We start from the raw sequence: 22,333 nt of genomic DNA on the forward strand, positions 1-22,333 counted from the left end.
GTACACAGGTGCACTCATTACTGACTAACACATTTTTAAAGATCCACAGGTGGAGCTAATTAATTCACGTGTGATTCTGTGAGGAGACCTGGAAAACATGCCCTGTTGGTAGCTCTCGAGGACTGGAGTTGGCTGCTTCCCCTGCTTTAGGGCAGTGGTCCTCAACCACAGTCATCAAGGCACACTTTCACATCACAAATCTGGGTCACGATCCCGGTTCCGATCAGGCTCCGACCAATCGCTTTCACATTATACAGAAGGCGACCCAGGTTTAATCCTTCTTATAACCTGGGTCAAATTTCTGTGTTGGTTGACCCGGGTTATAAGCTGTGGCGCTTCCACACCGCACCTTGAACTGGGTGTATATGTCACCAACCAGGCAATAACCTAGGTCCGAGGTGCGATAGACAGGGGTATACCAATCCAGGGTTAATGTGTATCAGTCAGCTTGATTATACCACCTGTAAATAAGCAGGGATAGCCATAAAACCTGGATCGTTGGTGTTGTACCTTGAGGATCGCAGTTGAGGACCACTGCTTTAGGGCGCCATGATTCAAAAAACATTGGGAACCACTGACATATGTTGTGACTGCGCCCCCTGCTGGTGGGATTAGTGAATGTGGGCTGCGGAAAAAAAAAATTTGCAAAAAAAGACAGCAATGAGAAATATGCCAACAAGATGCCAGAGGAATCCAGCTGCGCACATTCAGAGCGGCTACTGACAGACTAATATTCCCTGTATTTCTCTCTTGGTTTCAGCCAGAATACTGGGCTTTAAGCAATGACCTGCATGGTTGTCGGTCATGTGACTGTGATATCGGCGGAGCGTGGGATAACCAGTAAGTATAAGGGCTATCAGTAATTGGGCCGGATGCTCTCAGATATATCGCCCCCCTCAGAGCGACGGGGACGGCCACAGGGCATGCTGGGAGGGATCCGTGGCGAATCCCTCACACAGCGCTGCGGTACGAAGCTTATGCTGGCGATTTCCTCTGCGAGGGGGGTTACAGCATACCGAAATGCAGTAAAAACCCTGATTGCAGCAATTTCCAGGGGAATGATCAGGATCCCGGCAGTCAGAATCCCAACGGATCCCGAAGGTAAATACTGGGGCTGGAGTTTGGCACTAAGGGGAGGGTAAAGGGGGGCGGTTTAGAGTTATGCTGGGCACACACCTACAGATTTATCTGTCCAATCTGTCTGGTGGGAACAAAAATCTGATAATATATGGGAGCATATGAGAATCGACCATTCTCTTCCAAAGGAGACAAAAAAAATGATTGTTCGTATAAATTTGTGTAGTCAAACGGACATAACCAATTTGTCCGAATAAGCACTGTCTGTTTTTCAGTGTTTGGGAGCAAATGTTCGTTTCTTATATGCTGCAGATTTTTGTTCCCACCAGATATATTGGACAGATAAATCTGTAGGTGTGTACCCAGTTTTAGGCTGCTGAACGGCACCATTACGGTTAGGCTATCAATCCATAACAGAGACATGATGGGAATGGCAACTTGTAACCTGGACCACCATTAATGATCACCTTAGCAGAAACCATTGGCTCACAGAGGGACAAACAGGGCTGGATTTGTGCCTAGGCCCGTTAGGCACCGGCCTCAGGGCAGCACCAATTAAGGGCGGCAGGCAGGCTGACATTCAGTTAAATAGCAGCATGGCACAGCAGGAGGGCAGTGGCAAGTGACGAGCGCCGCAGACATGAATTATCATATGTCGGCGGCAGCGCCGCTGGTCACTCACCACTGCCCACACACTCTGCCATGCACATTACATCACCGCTTAGTGGCTGGGTCCGACGGTCCCCCTGCGCTTCCAGAAATGGCTCAGGCTCACTGCTGCCGGCTCCCGCCCATTGGCTACTCTACACACACACAGTCTATTGGCTGCTGTGTATCCAGCAGCTGAGCTAAGAGGCACGCAGATCCCCCCCTCAGTTGTTAGTCACAGTGTGTGAGCCGGAGAGACACTGTGCTAATCACTGTACTAATAAGTGCCTCCCTCCGGGTCCTCCGTACCGTGAGCAGTCCAGAGTGCTTAAAAAAATATTAAGGTGGGCTACAGTTACATTTTAATGAAATATATAAATAACAATGTATATACTGTACATATGATTACATTAAAATGGGGGGGGGGGGGGCACAAAAATGTTGTGCCTAAGGGCGGCCTGACCCCAAAATTCGCCCCTGGGGACAAAGGATGCTATTAAGCTAATATCAGACTAGTGGGGCAGATGTATTAAGCCTTAACAAGAGATAAATGAGAGGGTGATAAGGAGAGATAAACGTCCAGCCAATCACCTCCTACCTGTCATGTTACTGCTGTGTTTGAAAAAAGTCAGTAAGGAGCTGATTGGCTGGATGTTTATCTCTATCTATCACCCTTGCATTTATCGCTTGTTAAGGCTTAATACATCTACCCCACTGTGTGTTATACTCAGTGCTGACGTAGTAAATCATAAACAGGGCATTAACTACGGGTGTGTGGGTGGTGGCATCTCACAGGGTGCAGGGTCCTGGTGGCAGGACCATGGCCCCCTGTGCCCAGTAACACTACTGTGAAGATTGTTGGACCAACTAGTGACAGAGGTGTACTAATGCCCACTGGTCCCCCATGGGCAGCGTCCCCCTCCATGCAGAGGCCAATCCATTCATTTTACATTGTGTGATAGGCTTGGGGGCAGCTCCCCCCCCTCCCCCCCTACCGAGGGCGGCCCTGCTTCTTCAGAATGCAATCTCTTCAGTCATTAGGGACTCAGCACACAGTGAATGGATAGTCTTGGTCCAAGGCCGTTGAGAGCAGAATGGGGTCCTGTAAGTATGGACATGCCCCCTGCCAGGGTGCTCCAACAAACCAGGATGATCAGTACCCGCGGACTCTTGGCACCCATGGCTACGTTCTTTCATTAATAGGGGATAATTCCACAAAATTCGGTATTAGTCATAGGCAAGCCAATACAGGAACACAGGTGTGATGATAATTCCCTTGTTACCTTTTTCTTGCCGATAGATGCGCCGCAGAAACCGGTCAGTGCCGCTGCAGAAACCACATGGTAGGCCGGCAGTGTAACCTGGTGAAGTCCGGATATTACCGAATCAGCTTGGATCACTACACCTATGAGGCGGAGTCAGCTTTGCTGCGGCAGGTAACAAGGCCGACTAAGTGCATCATTTACACCACAGACTCAGGGCCTGATTCAGATTGGCTGCTAGGCAGCGTATATTCCCCACCTCGCATGCGGACGGTCGCTCACCGTCACATTAATTCTCCTGCCTCCAGTAATAACCGTCAGTCTCTGATGCTTATTACAGCCGCTGATGGCCGAAGACGAGGTGGCGCTGACGGCATGTACATTTTATTGAAATCTTCTAATAATGAAAAGATTTGATGTTACCCATAGCAACCAACCAGATTCTGTACCAGTAACAGCGAATATGTTGGATGTTCCATTGGACTCGTCTGATCCATATCAGTTATATATGAGTGCAGCTGTATGTACATTACCGACCTTCTCTCCATACCATAGGGTTGTTCAGTATCTGAACGTGAACACCCGGTGGGCCGCCCTGTTACCTGGAGCGGTCCTGGATTTGCCCTGGTTCCCGAAGGTGGAATTCTAGAATTTCAAATCAGCAACATTCCGTTTTCCATGGAGTATGACGCGATTATACGCTACGAACCCAAGGTAATCTCTTATAGGAAATGTAAGGGCGACGGAGATGAAACCAGATCTGATTGTGTCTCTCCCACACACTCAGAGATGTACAGTATTCAATCAGTCACATTGTATATCCTAACCCACCCCTGAATGTTCCGGCAGTTCCCTGATAGGTGGCAGCTGGTGAAAATCTCTGTTATTAGGCCAGGGCCTATTCCATCCAGCAGTCCCTGCGGTAACACCATCCCGGCAGATGATCTCATGTCGGCGTCTCTTCCCACTACTTCCAGGTGAGTGTAAATGCAGACACACTCAAAAAGTTGACATGAAAATTACGAAACACAAATTGTAAGACCTTTGTTTGTTCTTTTAGCCCAAATCTAATGATAACCTTCCTCCTAGTGCCTAAACCTAACCATTCTATAAGTGCAGTGGTCTCCAACCTGTAGGTCACGGTCATAGTTTGGGTAGCTCGCCTAGCTACTGTACTGCTGTCAGCTGGGATTAAGTGCCTGAAATCAGGACATGAATCCGGGAGCCGCCATAAGGCAGGAAGAGAGAACCCAGAAGCCACCGGCAGCTGCAGAGGGATCCAGTGTCATTGTCCCATAGTAGACTGGAGGCTGCTCCTGGGACCCACGAAGATGCAGACCACCGGTAGCCACTGGTGGGAGACAGCAGAACAGCTGACACTCCCACAGAGATAGAGGGGGGATCCGTTGGAAGTTGGCCAGATACGTACAGGGACCACATGAGAAATTAGCAGATTTTTTCTAAAAAAACATTTTTAGTAGCTCTTCAAGCGGTTTAATTTTTCTCGAGTAGCTCACACCCCAAATAAGGTTGGTGATCACTGTATTAATGCCTACCCCAAACCTCCCCCCTTGGTGCCAAATTCTAACCATACTCCTAGTGCCTAACCATAACCACCCGCTTGTGCCTAACCACCCTCTCAGTGCCTAACCCTAACCATCCCCCTTGGTGCCTAACCCTAACCACCCCTCTTGCCTAACCCTAACCATCCTCCTTGGCGTCTAACCCTAACCACCCTCTCAGTGCCTAACCCTAACCACCCCTCGTGCCTAACCCTAAGCAACCCTCGTGCCTAACCCTAACCACCCCTCGTGCCTAATCCTAACCATCCCCCTTGGCGGCTAACCCTAACCACCCCTCGTGCCTAACCCTAACCATCCCCCTTTGTGTCAAACCCTAACCATCCCCCTTGGTGTCTAACCCTAACCATCCCCCTTGGTGTCTAACCCTAACCATCCCCCTTGGTGTCTAATCCTAACCACCCTCTCAGTGCCTAACCCTAACCATCCCCCTTGGTGTCTAATCCTAACCATCCCCCTTGGTGTCTAATCCTAACCATCCCCCTTGGTGTCTAATCCTAACCATCCCCCTTGGTGTCTAACCCTAACCACCCCTCGTGCCTAACCCTAACCATCCCCCTTGGTGTCTAACCCTAACCATCCCCCTTGGTGTCTAACCCTAACCATCCCCCTTGGTGTCTAACCCTAACCATCCCCCTTGGTGTCTAACCCTAACCACCCCTCGTGCCTAACCATCCCCCTTGGTGTCTAACCCAAACCATCCCCCTTGGTATCTAACCCTAACCATCCCCCTTGGTGTCTAATCCTAACCACCCTCTCAGTGCCTAACCCTAACCACCCTCTCAGTGCCTAACCCTAACCATCCCCCTTGGTGTCTAATCCTAACCATCCCCCTTGGTGTCTAATCCTAACCATCCCCCTTGGTGTCTAATCCTAACCATCCCCCTTGGTGTCTAATCCTAACCATCCCCCTTGGTGTCTAATCCTAACCATCCCCCTTGGTGTCTAATCCTAACCATCCCCCTTGGTGTCTAACCCTAACCACCCCTCGTGCCTAACCCTAACCATCCCCCTTGGTGTCTAACCCTAACCACCCCTCGTGCCTAACCCTAACCATCCCCCTTGGCGTCTAACCCTAACCATACCCCTTGGCGTCTAACCCTAACCATCCACCTTGGCGTCTAACCCTAACCATCCCCCTTGGTGCCTAACCCTAACCATCCCCCTTGGTGCCTAACCCTAACCATCCCCCTTGGTGCCTAGCCCTAACCATCCCCCTTGGCGTCTAACTCTGACCACCCCCCTTGGCGTCTAACCCTAACCACCCCCCTTGGCGTCTAACCCTACCTGTCCCCTTCAGCCACCTAACTAGAACATTAAGCACTGTCCACCTAATGTATGTTGACCATAAGATGTGACCCTATTGGCTGACGAACGAGTCATTGTCGATCTAACAACCGGAACCCAGTAGATCCCTCTCTGTATCTGATTTATCCTCGCCCCACTTCTACCGTCCATTGTCCTGTCCCTACAGAAATAAGGAGACTAGGGACGGACATCATGTTCTCTTTGTCATTTCTCTGTGGCATCCTAGAATCTGATGTACAGAATCCGATTGGTTGCTATGGGCAACCCCTCTTTTTCATTTTTAGAGGCTTTAGAAAATTTGTATTGAATAACTTGCTCGTCATTAGATTGTAAGCTCTCCAGGACAGCATTACTGTATGTGCTTGTTTGTTTTACAGACACGTTATTTTGGCTCAACCTATCTGCCTAGAACGTGGTGTGAGTTACACCATCCGCCTGGAATTCACCAGATACAGCTCTCGGGAGAGGATCCCGGGAGCCAACATTCTCATAGACTCGGTGAGATTGATATAGCCGGTTGTATTTGTCGCTCTTTATGTCCCTCTTTGGGGGTTTTTATATCACATTTAGCGCTTTGATGCTACAGAGCCCAAACCAGTAGAGCAGGGTTATTTTATGTATTCACATTGATTTTCGGCCCTTAGCTGGTGCTCGTTCCCCGTTACTCCTCTCTGGAGATGTTCATTGGTGGTGACCCAGCATCCATTCACCGCAAAGATGCTTTCGAGAGATACCGTTGTCATAGCAACAGTGGTGATGTTGTGAAACCACAGGTCAATGAGGTGTGCTCCAAACTGGTAACCAGCCTGTCTGCCATCCTCCATGATGGAGCCCTGGGTGAGTTGATGGATGGGAGGGAGGTTTGGGAGATGTGTATATAGAGGTGGAGGCTGCCATTTTCTGCGCTGAACCAACATTTATATATGCAGGCTATTCATAGGCTCCTTATGACTGGTGTGGTATATTTTTGCCGTCATTAAACATGTTGATATTCATAATGTTGACACAAGTATGTTGACATGGTTAATAATGTCGACATACAGCATGTCAATAGGCTTGGCATGTCCACATTCAACATTTTTACATTCTAACCCTCTACTGCCTAAATCTCAGCTCACGTAGCCTAACACTAACCCTTCACTGCCACAACATTACCCTCCACTTCTGCAGCCTAATCCTCTGCAGCCTAACTCTAACGCTCCACTTCTGCAGCCTAACCCTAGCCCTCCGCTCCAGCAATCAAACCCTCCACTTCTGCAGCCTAGCCCTCCGCTCCAGCAATCAAACCCTCCACTTCTGCAGCCTAGCCCTCCGCTCCAGCAATCAAACCCTCCACTTCTGCAGCCTAACCCTAGCCCTCCGCTCCAGCAATCAAACCCTCCACTTCTGAAGCCTAACCCTAGCCCTCCGCTCCAGCAATCAAACCCTCCACTTCTGCAGCCTAGCCCTCCGCTCCAGCAATCAAACCCTCCACTTCTGCAGCCTAGCCTTCCGCTCCAGCAATCAAACCCTCCACTTCTGCAGCCTAACCCTAGCCCTCCGCTCCAGCAATCAAACCCTCCACTTCTGCAGCCTAACCCTAGCCCTCCGCTCCAGCAATCAAACCCTCCACTTCTGCAGCCTAACCCTAGCCCTCCGCTCCAGCAATCAAACTCTCCACTTCTGCAGCCTAACCCTAGCCCTCCGCTCCAGCAATCAAACCCTCCACTTCTGCAGCCTAACCCTAGCCCTCCGCTCCAGCAATCAAACCCTCCACTTCTGCAGCCTAACCCTAGCCTTCCGCTCCAGAAACCAAACCCTCCACTTCTGCAGCCTAACCCTAGCCCTCCGCTCCAGCAATCAAACCCTCCACTTCTGTAGCCTAAACCTAGCCCTCTGCTCCAGCAATCAAACCCTCCACTTCTGCAGCCTAACCCTAGCCCTCCGCTCCAGCAATCAAACCTTCCAGTTCTGCAGCCTAACCCTAGCCCTCCGCTCCAGCAATCAAACCCTCCACTTCTGCAGCCTAACCCTAGCCCTCCGCTCCAGAAATCAAACTCTCCACTTCTGCAGCCTAACCCTAGCCCTCCGCTCCAGCAATCAAACTCTCCACTTCTGCAGCCTAACCCTAGCCCTCCGCTCCAGCAATCAAACCCTCCACTTCTGCAGCCTAACCCTAGCCCTCCGCTCCAGCAATCAAACTCTCCACTTCTGCAGCCTAACCCTAGCCCTCCGCTCCAGCAATCAAACTCTCCACTTCTGCAGCCTAACCCTAGCCCTCCGCTCCAGGAATCAAACCCTCCACTTCTGCAGCCTAGCCCTCCGCTCCAGCAATCAAACCCTCCACTTCTGCAGCCTAGCCCTCCGCTCCAGCAATCAAACCCTCCACTTCTGCAGCCTAACCCTAGCCCTCCGCTCCAGCAATCAAACCCTCCACTTCTGAAGCCTAACCCTAGCCCTCCGCTCCAGCAATCAAACCCTCCACTTCTGCAGCCTAGCCCTCCGCTCCAGCAATCAAACCCTCCACTTCTGCAGCCTAACCCTAGCCCTCCGCTCCAGCAATCAAACCCTCCACTTCTGCAGCCTAACCCTAGCCCTCCGCTCCAGAAATCAAACCCTCCACTTCTGAAGCCTAACCCTAGCCCTCCGCTCCAGCAATCAAACCCTCCACTTCTGCAGCCTAGCCCTCCGCTCCAGCAATCAAACCCTCCACTTCTGCAGCCTAACCCTAGCCCTCCGCTCCAGCAATCAAACTCTTCACGTCTGCAGCCTAACCCTAGCCCTCCGCTCCAGCAATCAAACCCTCCACTTCTGCAGCCTAACCCTAGCCTTCCGCTCCAGCAATCAAACCCTCCACTTCTGCAGCCTAACCCTAGCCCTCCGCTCCAGCAATCAAACCCTCCACTTCTGCAGCCTAACCCTAGCCCTCCGCTCCAGCAATCAAACCCTCCACTTCTGCAGCCTAACCCTAGCCCTCCGCTCCAGCAATCAAACTCTCCACTTCTGCAGCCTAACCCTAGCCCTCCGCTCCAGCAATCAAACCCTCCACTTCTGCAGCCTAACCCTAGCCCTCCGCTCCAGCAATCAAACCCTCCACTTCTGCAGCCTAACCCTAGCCTTCCGCTCCAGAAACCAAACCCTCCACTTCTGCAGCCTAACCCTAGCCCTCCGCTCCAGCAATCAAACCCTCCACTTCTGTAGCCTAAACCTAGCCCTCTGCTCCAGCAATCAAACCCTCCACTTCTGCAGCCTAACCCTAGCCCTCCACTCCAGCAATCAAACCTTCCAGTTCTGCAGCCTAACCCTAGCCCTCCGCTCCAGCAATCAAACCCTCCACTTCTGCAGCCTAACCCTAGCCCTCCGCTCCAGAAATCAAACTCTCCACTTCTGCAGCCTAACCCTAGCCCTCCGCTCCAGCAATCAAACTCTCCACTTCTGCAGCCTAACCCTAGCCCTCCGCTCCAGCAATCAAACCCTCCACTTCTGCAGCCTAACCCTAGCCCTCCGCTCCAGCAATCAAACTCTCCACTTCTGCAGCCTAACCCTAGCCCTCCGCTCCAGCAATCAAACTCTCCACTTCTGCAGCCTAACCCTAGCCCTCCGCTCCAGGAATCAAACCCTCCACTTCTGCAGCCTAGCCCTCCGCTCCAGCAATCAAACCCTCCACTTCTGCAGCCTAGCCCTCCGCTCCAGCAATCAAACCCTCCACTTCTGCAGCCTAACCCTAGCCCTCCGCTCCAGCAATCAAACCCTCCACTTCTGAAGCCTAACCCTAGCCCTCCGCTCCAGCAATCAAACCCTCCACTTCTGCAGCCTAGCCCTCCGCTCCAGCAATCAAACCCTCCACTTCTGCAGCCTAACCCTAGCCCTCCGCTCCAGCAATCAAACTCTTCACGTCTGCAGCCTAACCCTAGCCCTCCGCTCCAGCAATCAAACCCTCCACTTCTGCAGCCTAACCCTAGCCTTCCGCTCCAGCAATCAAACCCTCCACTTCTGCAGCCTAACCCTAGCCCTCCGCTCCAGCAATCAAACCCTCCACTTCTGCAGCCTAACCCTAGCCCTCCGCTCCAGCAATCAAACCCTCCACTTCTGTAGCCTAAACCTAGCCCTCTGCTCCAGCAATCAAACCCTCCACTTATGCAGCCTAACCCTAGCCCTCCACTCCAGCAATCAAACCTTCCAGTTCTGCAGCCTAACCCTAGCCCTCCGCTCCAGCAATCAAACCCTCCACTTCTGCAGCCTAACCCTAGCCCTCCGCTCCAGAAATCAAACCCTCCACTTCTGAAGCCTAACCCTAGCCCTCCGCTCCAGCAATCAAACCCTCCACTTCTGCAGCCTAGCCCTCCGCTCCAGCAATCAAACCCTCCACTTCTGCAGCCTAACCCTAGCCCTCCGCTCCAGCAATCAAACTCTTCACGTCTGCAGCCTAACCCTAGCCCTCCGCTCCAGCAATCAAACCCTCCACTTCTGCAGCCTAACCCTAGCCTTCCGCTCCAGCAATCAAACCCTCCACTTCTGCAGCCTAACCCTAGCCCTCCGCTCCAGCAATCAAACCCTCCACTTCTGCAGCCTAACCCTAGCCCTCCGCTCCAGCAATCAAACCCTCCACTTCTGCAGCCTAACCCTAGCCCTCCGCTCCAGCAATCAAACTCTCCACTTCTGCAGCCTAACCCTAGCCCTCCGCTCCAGCAATCAAACCCTCCACTTCTGCAGCCTAACCCTAGCCCTCCGCTCCAGCAATCAAACCCTCCACTTCTGCAGCCTAACCCTAGCCTTCCGCTCCAGAAACCAAACCCTCCACTTCTGCAGCCTAACCCTAGCCCTCCGCTCCAGCAATCAAACCCTCCACTTCTGTAGCCTAAACCTAGCCCTCTGCTCCAGCAATCAAACCCTCCACTTCTGCAGCCTAACCCTAGCCCTCCACTCCAGCAATCAAACCTTCCAGTTCTGCAGCCTAACCCTAGCCCTCCGCTCCAGCAATCAAACCCTCCACTTCTGCAGCCTAACCCTAGCCCTCCGCTCCAGAAATCAAACTCTCCACTTCTGCAGCCTAACCCTAGCCCTCCGCTCCAGCAATCAAACTCTCCACTTCTGCAGCCTAACCCTAGCCCTCCGCTCCAGCAATCAAACCCTCCACTTCTGCAGCCTAACCCTAGCCCTCCGCTCCAGCAATCAAACTCTCCACTTCTGCAGCCTAACCCTAGCCCTCCGCTCCAGCAATCAAACTCTCCACTTCTGCAGCCTAACCCTAGCCCTCCGCTCCAGGAATCAAACCCTCCACTTCTGCAGCCTAGCCCTCCGCTCCAGCAATCAAACCCTCCACTTCTGCAGCCTAGCCCTCCGCTCCAGCAATCAAACCCTCCACTTCTGCAGCCTAACCCTAGCCCTCCGCTCCAGCAATCAAACCCTCCACTTCTGAAGCCTAACCCTAGCCCTCCGCTCCAGCAATCAAACCCTCCACTTCTGCAGCCTAGCCCTCCGCTCCAGCAATCAAACCCTCCACTTCTGCAGCCTAACCCTAGCCCTCCGCTCCAGCAATCAAACTCTTCACGTCTGCAGCCTAACCCTAGCCCTCCGCTCCAGCAATCAAACCCTCCACTTCTGCAGCCTAACCCTAGCCTTCCGCTCCAGCAATCAAACCCTCCACTTCTGCAGCCTAACCCTAGCCCTCCGCTCCAGCAATCAAACCCTCCACTTCTGCAGCCTAACCCTAGCCCTCCGCTCCAGCAATCAAACCCTCCACTTCTGTAGCCTAAACCTAGCCCTCTGCTCCAGCAATCAAACCCTCCACTTATGCAGCCTAACCCTAGCCCTCCACTCCAGCAATCAAACCTTCCAGTTCTGCAGCCTAACCCTAGCCCTCCGCTCCAGCAATCAAACCCTCCACTTCTGCAGCCTAACCCTAGCCCTCCGCTCCAGAAATCAAACCCTCCACTTCTGAAGCCTAACCCTAGCCCTCCGCTCCAGCAATCAAACCCTCCACTTCTGCAGCCTAGCCCTCCGCTCCAGCAATCAAACCCTCCACTTCTGCAGCCTAACCCTAGCCCTCCGCTCCAGCAATCAAACTCTTCACGTCTGCAGCCTAACCCTAGCCCTCCGCTCCAGCAATCAAACCCTCCACTTCTGCAGCCTAACCCTAGCCTTCCGCTCCAGCAATCAAACCCTCCACTTCTGCAGCCTAACCCTAGCCCTCCGCTCCAGCAATCAAACCCTCCACTTCTGCAGCCTAACCCTAGCCCTCCGCTCCAGCAATCAAACCCTCCACTTCTGCAGCCTAACCCTAGCCCTCCGCTCCAGCAATCAAACTCTCCACTTCTGCAGCCTAACCCTAGCCCTCCGCTCCAGCAATCAAACCCTCCACTTCTGCAGCCTAACCCTAGCCCTCCGCTCCAGCAATCAAACCCTCCACTTCTGCAGCCTAACCCTAGCCTTCCGCTCCAGAAACCAAACCCTCCACTTCTGCAGCCTAACCCTAGCCCTCCGCTCCAGCAATCAAACCCTCCACTTCTGTAGCCTAAACCTAGCCCTCTGCTCCAGCAATCAAACCCTCCACTTCTGCAGCCTAACCCTAGCCCTCCACTCCAGCAATCAAACCTTCCAGTTCTGCAGCCTAACCCTAGCCCTCCGCTCCAGCAATCAAACCCTCCACTTCTGCAGCCTAACCCTAGCCCTCCGCTCCAGAAATCAAACTCTCCACTTCTGCAGCCTAACCCTAGCCCTCCGCTCCAGCAATCAAACCCTCCACTTATGCAGCCTAACCCTAGCCCTCCACTCCAGCAATCAAACCTTCCAGTTCTGCAGCCTAACCCTAGCCCTCCGCTCCAGCAATCAAACCCTCCACTTCTGCAGCCTAACCCTAGCCCTCCGCTCCAGAAATCAAACCCTCCACTTCTGAAGCCTAACCCTAGCCCTCCGCTCCAGCAATCAAACCCTCCACTTCTGCAGCCTAGCCCTCCGCTCCAGCAATCAAACCCTCCACTTCTGCAGCCTAACCCTAGCCCTCCGCTCCAGCAATCAAACTCTTCACGTCTGCAGCCTAACCCTAGCCCTCCGCTCCAGCAATCAAACCCTCCACTTCTGCAGCCTAACCCTAGCCTTCCGCTCCAGCAATCAAACCCTCCACTTCTGCAGCCTAACCCTAGCCCTCCGCTCCAGCAATCAAACCCTCCACTTCTGCAGCCTAACCCTAGCCCTCCGCTCCAGCAATCAAACCCTCCACTTCTGCAGCCTAACCCTAGCCCTCCGCTCCAGCAATCAAACTCTCCACTTCTGCAGCCTAACCCTAGTCCTCCGCTCCAGCAATCAAACCCTCCACTTCTGCAGCCTAACCCTAGCCCTCCGCTCCAGCAATCAAACCCTCCACTTCTGCAGCCTAACCCTAGCCTTCCGCTCCAGAAACCAAACCCTCCACTTCTGCAGCCTAACCCTAGCCCTCCGCTCCAGCAATCAAACCCTCCACTTCTGTAGCCTAAACCTAGCCCTCTGCTCCAGCAATCAAACCCTCCACTTCTGCAGCCTAACCCTAGCCCTCCACTCCAGCAATCAAACCTTCCAGTTCTGCAGCCTAACCCTAGCCCTCCGCTCCAGCAATCAAACCCTCCACTTCTGCAGCCTAACCCTAGCCCTCCGCTCCAGAAATCAAACTCTCCACTTCTGCAGCCTAACCCTAGCCCTCCGCTCCAGCAATCAAACTCTCCACTTCTGCAGCCTAACCCTAGCCCTCCGCTCCAGCAATCAAACCCTCCACTTCTGCAGCCTAACCCTAGCCCTCCGCTCCAGCAATCAAACTCTCCACTTCTGCAGCCTAACCCTATTCCTCTGCTCCTGCAGCCTAATCGTAACCCTCCACTCATACAGCCTATCCTTATCTCTTCAATCTCACAGCCTAACCCTCCTCTCCCACAGCCTAACGATAGCCCTCCCACGGCCCAACCCTCCTTTTCTGTAGCCTAGCCCTCCGCTGCTGCAGCTTAACTGAAACCCTCCCCTCCAATAGCCTAACCGTCTGCTCCCACCACCTAACCCTCCGCTTCCCTGGCCTATCCCTATCCCTCCGCTCTCACAGCCTAAGCTTTGCCCTCTGCTTCCACAGCCTAACCCTAGCACTCCACTTGCATTGTCTAACCATTGCACTCCATTCCCGCAATCTAACCCTAACCTTCAGCTCTTGCAGCCTAACCTTAGCCCTCTGAACCCGCAGCCTAACAATAGCCCTCCGCTCCTGCAGTTTAAACATCCATTTCTGTAGCTTAACACTAGCGCTCTGCTCATGCAGCCTAACCCTAACCTTGCACTGCTAGAGCCTAACCCTAACCTTCCGCTCCTACAGCCTACAGTATCTCTAACCTTCCGCTCCTACAGCCTACAGTATCTCTAACCTTCCGCTCCTACAGCCTAACCCTAACCTTCCACTCCTACAGCCCAACCCTAATTTTCTGCTCCTACAGCCTAACCCTAACCTTCCACTCCTACAGCCTAAACCTAACCTTCCGCTCATACAGCCTAACCCTAACCTTCCACTCCTACAGCCTAACCCTAACCTTCCGCTCCTACAGCCTAACCCTAACCTTCCGCTCCTACAGCCCAACCCTAACCTTCCACCCCACAGTACAATCCTAACCTTCCGCTCCTGCAGCCTAACCCTAACCTTCCGCTCCTGCAGCCTAACTCTAATCTTCTGCTCCTACAGCCTAACTCTAATCTTCTGCTCCTACAGCCTAACCCTAACCTTCCACTCCTACAGCCCAACCCTAATTTTCTGCTCCTACAGATTAACCCTAACCTTCCACTCCTACAGCCTAAACCTAACCTTCCGCTCATACAGCCTAACCCTAACCTTCCACTCCTACAGTCTAACCCTAACCTTCCACCCCACAGTACAATCCTAACCTTCCTCTCCTAAAGCCTAACCCTAACCTTCCACTCCTAAAGCCTAACCTTCTGCTCCTACAGCCTAACCCTAACCTTCCACTCCTACAGCCCAACCCTAATTTTCTGCTCCTACAGCCTAACCCTAACCTTCCGCTCCTACAGCCAAACCTTAACCTTCCACTCCTACAGCCCAACCCTAACCTTCCTTTCCTACAGCCTAACATTCACCTTCCACCCCTACAGTACAATCCTAACCTTCCGCTCCTAAAGCCTAACCCTAACCTTCCACTCCTAAAGCCTAACATTCTGCTTCTACAGCCCAACCCTAACCTACCACTCCTACAGCCTAACCCTAACCTTCTGCTCCAACAGCCCAACCCTAACCTTCCGCTCCTACAGCCCAACCCTAACCTTCCACTCCTACAGCCCAACCCTAACCTTCCTTTCCTACAGCCTAACCCTAACCTTCCACCCCTACAGTACAATCCTAACCTTCCACTCCTAAAGCCTAACATTCTGCTCCTACAGCCCAACCCTAACCTACCACTCCTGCAGCCCATCCCTAACTTTCCCCTCCTACAGCCTAACCCTAACCTTCTGCTCCAACAGCCCAACCCTAACCTTCCGCTCCTACAGCCCAACCCTAACCTTCCACTCCTGCAGCCCAACCCTAACCTTCCGCTCCTACAGCCCAACCCTAACCTTCCACTCCTGCAGCCCAACCTTAACCTTCCACTCCTACAGCCTAACCCTAACCTTCTGCTCCTGCAGCCCAACCCTAACCTTCTGCTACAACAGCCTAACCTTCCACTCCTACAGCCTAACCCTAACCTTCCACTCCTACAGCCAACCCTAACCTTCCACTCCTACAGCCTAACCCTAACCTTCCACTCCTGCAGCCCAACCCTAACCTTCCACTCCTGCAGCCCAACCCTAACCTTCCGATCCTACAGCCTAACCCTCCGCTCCTACAGCCTAACCCTAACCTTCCGCTCCTACAGCCTAAGCCTAACCTTCTGCTCCTACAGCCTAACGCTAACCTTCCACTCCTACAGCCCAACCCTAACCTTCCGCTCCTACAGCCTAACCCTAACCTTCCACTCCTACAGCCAACCCTAACCTTCCACTCCTACAGCCTAACCCTAACCTTCTGCTCCTACAGCCTAACCCTAACCTTCCGCTCCTGCAGCCCAGCCCTAACCTTCCGCTCCTGCAGCCCAACCCTAACCTTCTGCTCCAACAGCCCAACCTTCCACTCCTACAGCCTAACCCTAACCTTCCGCTCCTACAGCCCAGCCCTAACCTTCCACTCTTGCAGCCCAACCCTAACCTTCTGCTCCAACAGCCTAACCTTCCACTCCTGCAGCCCAACCTAAACCTTCCGCTCCTACAGCCTAACCCTAACCTTCCGCTCCTACAGCCCAGCCCTAACCTTCCGCTCCTACAGCCTAACCCTAACCTTCTGCTCCAACTGCCTAACCTTCCACTCCTGCAGCCCAACCTTAACCTTCCGCTCCTACAGCCTAACCCTAACCTTCCGCTCCTACAGCCCAGCCCTAACCTTCCGCTCCTACAGCCCAGCCCTAACCTTCCACTCCTGCAGCCCAACCCTAACCTTCTCCAACAGCCTAACCTTCCCCTCCTACAGCCTAACCCTAACCTTCCACTCCCACAGCCTAACCCTAACCTTCTGCTCCTACAGCCTAACCTTCCGCTCCTACAGCCTAACCCTAACCTTCCGCTCCTACAGCCTAACCCTAACTTTCCACTCTATAGTCTAACATTTTACAGCACGCGGACAGTTCTTATATCTTATGTTTGATCTTTGTCTGATCCCCCCTCAGCCTGTAACTGTGACCCTCAAGGATCTTTGAGTTCAGAATGCGATCCTTATGGTGGACAATGCCGGTGTAAACCAAACGTATTTGGACGCCGCTGTGACCGATGCGCACCTGGAACATACGGCTTTGGACCTGCAGGCTGCAAAAGTAACTATGATCCGGGTGTACTGGGACAGGGCTAATTGTGTATCATAAAGAATTGATCTCTTAAGCCCCATACACCTGAAAGATATTGCAAGCAATCGTACAATCTGGAATGGTTGTATGGTGGATTGTATGCAGATTGTGTGATGCGGTACCGCTGGTTGGAGGATTGGTCCTCTGATCAGATATGCTGCATCAGCTGATCGGTTGGGATTGGGAGCTTTTGAGCACATGCAAACAGTCATTTGACGGCTCATACAACCAGTGTCATTTGAGTGGCAGATTTCAGGCAGTTTATGTGAGAGGACCAGTCGTATGCAGCAGATGGATTGTATGACGGATTGTGAGGGACTGCCGGGGAGCTGAAGGGAAAGTTGACACAATCATGATTGTAAGACAGGCCTTTCTGATGTAGGGCCACCTTAATTCTAATGCATGGACAGATGAACCATTTAATGCTGGGGTGTCCGTAGGACAATATATTCCTCCACCATAACAATTTTATTCCAATGTGTTCCACTCCTAAAAACTTCCTAAAACAATAGTTTCAATGTGATGCAGAACATTAACGCCAATACCACCGGCTGAATCTGTCGGGTGTCCAGCTGCCAGCCTCAGATACGCTGATTACGCCGATAGTATCCCTTATCAGTGCCTAAATATTCCACAGTGGAATAAAGAATGTTTATTTTCCGTTGTGTACTGTGTAACATCTCTATCATTGGTCCCAGCCTGTGAGTGCAGCACTGAGGGTTCCGCCCACAACTTCTGCGACCAGTATAATGGGCAGTGCCCTTGTCGGCCTGGCGCCTATGGCTCCAAGTGTGATCGATGCCAGCCTGGGCACTGGGGCTTCCCTAACTGCCGGAAATGTCTTTGCAACGGACATTCGGAAGAATGTGACCAGAGGTCGGGGGCTTGCCTGAGCTGTCGGGATAACACCGCAGGCGACCGATGCGACAGGTGATTTCTATGTGTCATTGGATTTAGTATTAGACATAGTGGACAACTGTTCTGGGCCCTATTAACCGGTCGATATGGGACACTAGGGTTCTAGAGTTCCGATGGATGGTTTCATACCAGAACCAATGCCATCTCTAGACCGCGCATGTGCTGTACAAAGCAATCATGTTTCGGGTTTGTTTTTTTGTTTTACGCATGGGATATAAATGTAGTTCCGTTGCTTATCATACAACATATCAGAACTTACAGATGTTTGATAAATCAGCTTTAAGTATTGGCACCAATGAGCATCAATGTCCTTACAGATGTACAGCTGGGTTCTATGGAAATCCTGTCCTGGGCTCAGGGGATCATTGCAGACCATGTCCATGTCCCGATGGTCCCAACAGCGGGCGACACTTTGCAGCATCCTGTCATCTAGACCCCCGAACGAAGCACGTAGTCTGTAACTGCAACCAGGGCTATACAGGTGAGTCTCATCCGGTACACCCAAGGAGCACCCTGCGGCACCTATCCTCAGCTGAGGCTTCACTATGAACGAGTAACGAGGGCGCTTCTGTGATGTCATTATTTCCCTATGATTGGATAGGTTGTCACAAGAGTTCTGCCTCCACAACGTATAGTTGACAGGTTCACCCTACTGCCTATAGCTCTATGTAATTTAGGGTAACATCAATAGAGCTTGCTAAAATTTTTATTTTATTTTATCTATTTATCATTTAATTTTATCTAAATATGAATTAAATGTATAAGTTTTTCATTTGTTTCAATCTTGTTATCTCATAAAAACATAAATTCCTTGATTTGCTTCTTCAGGCTGCTATTCCATTTTGCATGTGACTGCCTTGGTAGGCAGCACATGACCTTTGGAGGCAGCAGAGAGGCTTGGAATTATCTGCTGAGCTCTGTCTTTTCTGTGTACTGTAAGCACATCCCTCTGTGATCACATGACATGCTGAGAGCTGGGAGAGTGTGTAACTGGGCAGCTATTGGGCATCCTTCCAGAGAGAATGTGAAAAGGTGATGGTGATGATTTGTAGGATAGTTAAGAAAATAAGTGTGTTTAGGTACTTAGCTTTCTATGTAAAGAAAATAAACCTTGTTTGTGGAAGAGCTGCTTTAATGTGCATATATTATTATTATTACTACTAATAATAATATTATGTGATTGCTTTTATGTTCCATACTATGGCCCTTATTCAGATCTGATTGCAGTACAAATTTGTTTGGAAAATGGGCAAAACCATGTGCGCTGCCGGTGAGGCAGATGTAACAGGTGCAGAGAGAGTTAGATTTGGGTGGGGTTTGTTGAAACTGAAATCTAATTTTCAGTGTAAAAATAATGGGTACTCTTTACCTAGCACGGCGCCCACGATCTTGATCGTGGGCATCGTGAGGTAAAAAATCGTGTCGGTCGCGTCGTGGAGTTGAGAATAGAATAGTGTGGCGAGCGCAGCGAGCCACCGAGCCCGAAGCGTGGCGAGCGCAGCGAGCCTCGCGAGGGGACGCGGATACCTTCACAGCTAGACGCGTCCCCTCGCGGGCTTCACAGGTGTCCGTGGCGACGCGGACACCTGTGAAGCCCGCGAGGGGACGCGTTTACCTGTGAAGGTATCCGCGTCCCCTCGCGGGGCTCGCTGCGCTCGCCACGCTTCGGGCTCGGTGGCTCGCTGCGCTCGCCACACTATTCTATTCTCAACTCCACGCCGACGTGGATAGTGGGGGTATGAAAATGTCGGAGGACGCGTACCGCCGCCCCTCGCGGGCTCGCTGCGCTCGCCACGCTTCGGGTTCACGTTGATCGTGGGGTGGCGTAAAAAATTGGGGGGGCCATTTCAGAGTTCAGGGTAACTATTTGGCCTCTAAGGCCCATTTAACATTGTTTCCTATGCTAAAATCGTGTCCATTGAGCCATTTAACATTAAAATCGTGTCCATCGGGTCTTTTAACATTAATTCCTATGGCAAATCGTGGGCATCGCGTCGGGGCCATCGTGTGCACATTTATAGCCGGCCGCGATGCGACCGACACGATTTCCATGTTTAACATGGGTTTCAATGGGAAATCGTGGGCATCGCGTCGGTCGCGTCGCGGGCAGACATAAATGTGCCAGCGATGGGCGCTGTGCTAGGTAAAGAGTACCAAATAATGCAGTCAGTATTTACCCTGCACAGAAACAATATAACTCACACAAATCTAACTCTCTCTGCACATGTTACATCTGCCCCACCTGCAGTGCACATGGTTTTGCCCATTTTCCGAACAAATTTGTACTGCGATCAGATCTGAATAAAGGCCAATGTGTATTCTCTTTGGGAACCTGAAGTCATTTAAAAATAAAGGGGCAGATGTATTAAACAGAGATAAATGTAAGGGTGATAAAAAGCTGTAAACTTCCAGGCAATCAGCTCCAAACTGTCATGTTATTGTTTGAAAAATGACAGTTAGGAGTTGATTGGCTGGGCATGGACAGTAAGTTGACCCAAGCAGAAGGTTGTTATGGTAATGGTCGACACATGAAAAGGTCCACAGGGGGGGGGGGGGGGTTTGCAATTTTTTCTCCCTCCCTTTTTTCACTCTTTCATCCTTTACCATCCATGTGGACTACAAATGGATACGGTAAAGTGCGCTGAGTGCAGAGGAACCGGGCCTGGGGGTGCGCGGTGATATCATTAGAACTCCTGACCTTTTCATGCCACGCCCATTTCTGCGATGACCTTCTGCACGTATGATCCTCGGCCATTGTGCGTATGCTGTGCAGTGTGTCTCATCATTTCTTTCCTCAGGACTGGTAAAGCGCTCAGGAGGAGCTCGGCGTGAGTAGATGGCTTCCCTGCTTTATCACCACCATATGCATGGCTTCCCCTCACTCCTGCTGGGGAGACAGTGACCTATGCTTCCAGCACAGCACAGGAATCCATATGGCTTCATACTTATCATACAGCAAGCTTTCAGTCAGGGACACAAAGCCCTTAGGTCGTCAGCCGCGTCTGAACAAAGGATGCTGGGAGTTGGTCTCTGCCCAATCTGCAAAGTCAGTAGTCAAGGGCCTGTTCTAAGAAGGGGAGGACCTGTGTCCAGTGCTATGTGGGGGTGACCAGTCCCATGTGGGTGTGGCCAGCCCCATGTGGGGGTGACCAGTCCCATGTAGGTGTGACTAGTCCCATGAGGGGGTGACCAGACCCATGTAGGTGTAACCAGTGCCATGTGGGTGTGGCCAGTCCCATGTGGGGGTGACCAGTCCCATGTGGGTGTGGCCAGTCCCATGTGGGGGTGGCCAGTCCCATGTGGGTGTGGCCAGTCCCATGTGGGGTTGACCAGTCCCATGTGGGGTTGACCAGTCCCATGTGGGGTTGACCAGTCCCATGTGGGGTTGACCAGTCCCATGTGGGGGTGACCAGTCCCATGTGGGGGTGACCAGTCCCATGTGGGGGTGACCAGTGCCATGTGGGGGTGACCAGTGCCATGTAGGTGTGACCAGTGCCATGTAGGTGTGACCAGTGCCATGTAGGTGTGACCAGTGCCATGTAGGTGTGACCAGTGCCATGTAGGTGTGGCCAGTCCCATGTAGGTGTGGCCAGTCCCATGTAGGTGTAACCAGTCCCATGTGGGTGTGGCCATTCCCGTGTAGGTGTGACCAGTCCCATGTGGGTGTGGTCAGTGCCATGTGTCTCCCTAAATACATAACATTATAGAACAGGTGCATTATTTGTGAGGAAAATAGAATTAATACTTAACAATTTGTGGCCAGCAAGGCTACAGAAGAGCAATGACCACAGAGCTTCGAGCTGACGTCACTAATGTTCTAGGTGTGACTCTCCAGGTATAGAATGGCCCATCCTGCTTCATATACCTCATTTTGGGCGGGATGCTCTAACCCAGTTATCGGGGGTTTTACCGCATTTCTATATTCTCTAACCCCCCTCCGCAGTGTCAGCGATACGGAGGGAAGCCTATGGGCTTCTTACCGCAGCGCTGTGTGAGGGATCCATCACGGATCCCTCCCAGCATGCCCTGCGGTCAGCATGCGCAGACAGACTCCCGGGTCTCAGACCCGGAAGTCCAGCGCCGGCGTCGCATCGCAAGGGACAGCTCTTATCGGATATGTTAGAGCATATGCGATTATTAGCAGTGCGAAGCCCGGCGGAGGGGGATGCGGATGTTAGAACATCCCGCCCATTGTGGATTGCAGTCATGTTTTCCTTATATTAAAACCTGTCACCCACATCGCTCTTCTACTAAACCCCCCACATATCCTACTCAAAACTTTATTTATAGTGTTCTGATTAAACACTAATCATTAATCTGAGTTTTTGTCAACAATCCCTATACCCTTTCCTAAATCACTGTCCCTTGAACTTTTTATCCCTGTCCGTTTTTTACACCGAACCAACCACCAGTGACAGGTGTGTTGCTTGTTTTCCTAGATGTCTAGCAGATGCCATAACAATTCATTATTGGACGATAGGGGGACAGTCACCTGTACAATGTTTTTCACTTGGTATACAATGGAACAAAAAGGCAGGGGTAAATTTCCTAAAGCGGCGGTGTTACCCCTAGCAACCAGAGTCTATCTATAATTTTCTAGGATGCTAGGATTTTCACTTTTGGAAGCTTCAGGAAATGATCTCATAATTGAATGTTATGAGGGCCAGGTTTT

At 51.9% G+C, this 22,333-nt stretch overlaps 1 protein-coding gene across 6 annotated transcripts in view; it reads left to right on the forward strand.

Moving 5' to 3' along the window:
• The window catches only part of LAMB2 (laminin subunit beta 2), a 156,361-nt gene that overhangs the window by 104,593 nt on the left and 29,435 nt on the right, over positions 1-22,333 (forward strand). For 5 of the 6 annotated variants that reach the window (XM_083155556.1, XM_083155557.1, XM_083155555.1 and 2 more), the window contains 10 exons: positions 761-840; positions 3,026-3,161; positions 3,543-3,701; positions 3,837-3,964; positions 6,253-6,373; positions 6,520-6,712; positions 16,570-16,713; positions 17,442-17,673; positions 17,979-18,142; positions 20,460-20,489. In XM_083155556.1, the coding sequence (XP_083011682.1) occupies positions 761-840; positions 3,026-3,161; positions 3,543-3,701; positions 3,837-3,964; positions 6,253-6,373; positions 6,520-6,712; positions 16,570-16,713; positions 17,442-17,673; positions 17,979-18,142; positions 20,460-20,489 (1,387 nt within the window). The remainder of the gene's footprint in view (positions 1-760; positions 841-3,025; positions 3,162-3,542; positions 3,702-3,836; positions 3,965-6,252; positions 6,374-6,519; positions 6,713-16,569; positions 16,714-17,441; positions 17,674-17,978; positions 18,143-20,459; positions 20,490-22,333) is intronic. The other variant, XM_083155560.1, reaches the window with a different exon arrangement.

Source organism: Crinia signifera, chromosome 8 (assembly GCF_055691185.1).
Source record: "Crinia signifera chromosome 8, ASM5569118v1, whole genome shotgun sequence".
Lineage (NCBI taxonomy): Eukaryota > Metazoa > Chordata > Amphibia > Anura > Myobatrachidae > Crinia > Crinia signifera.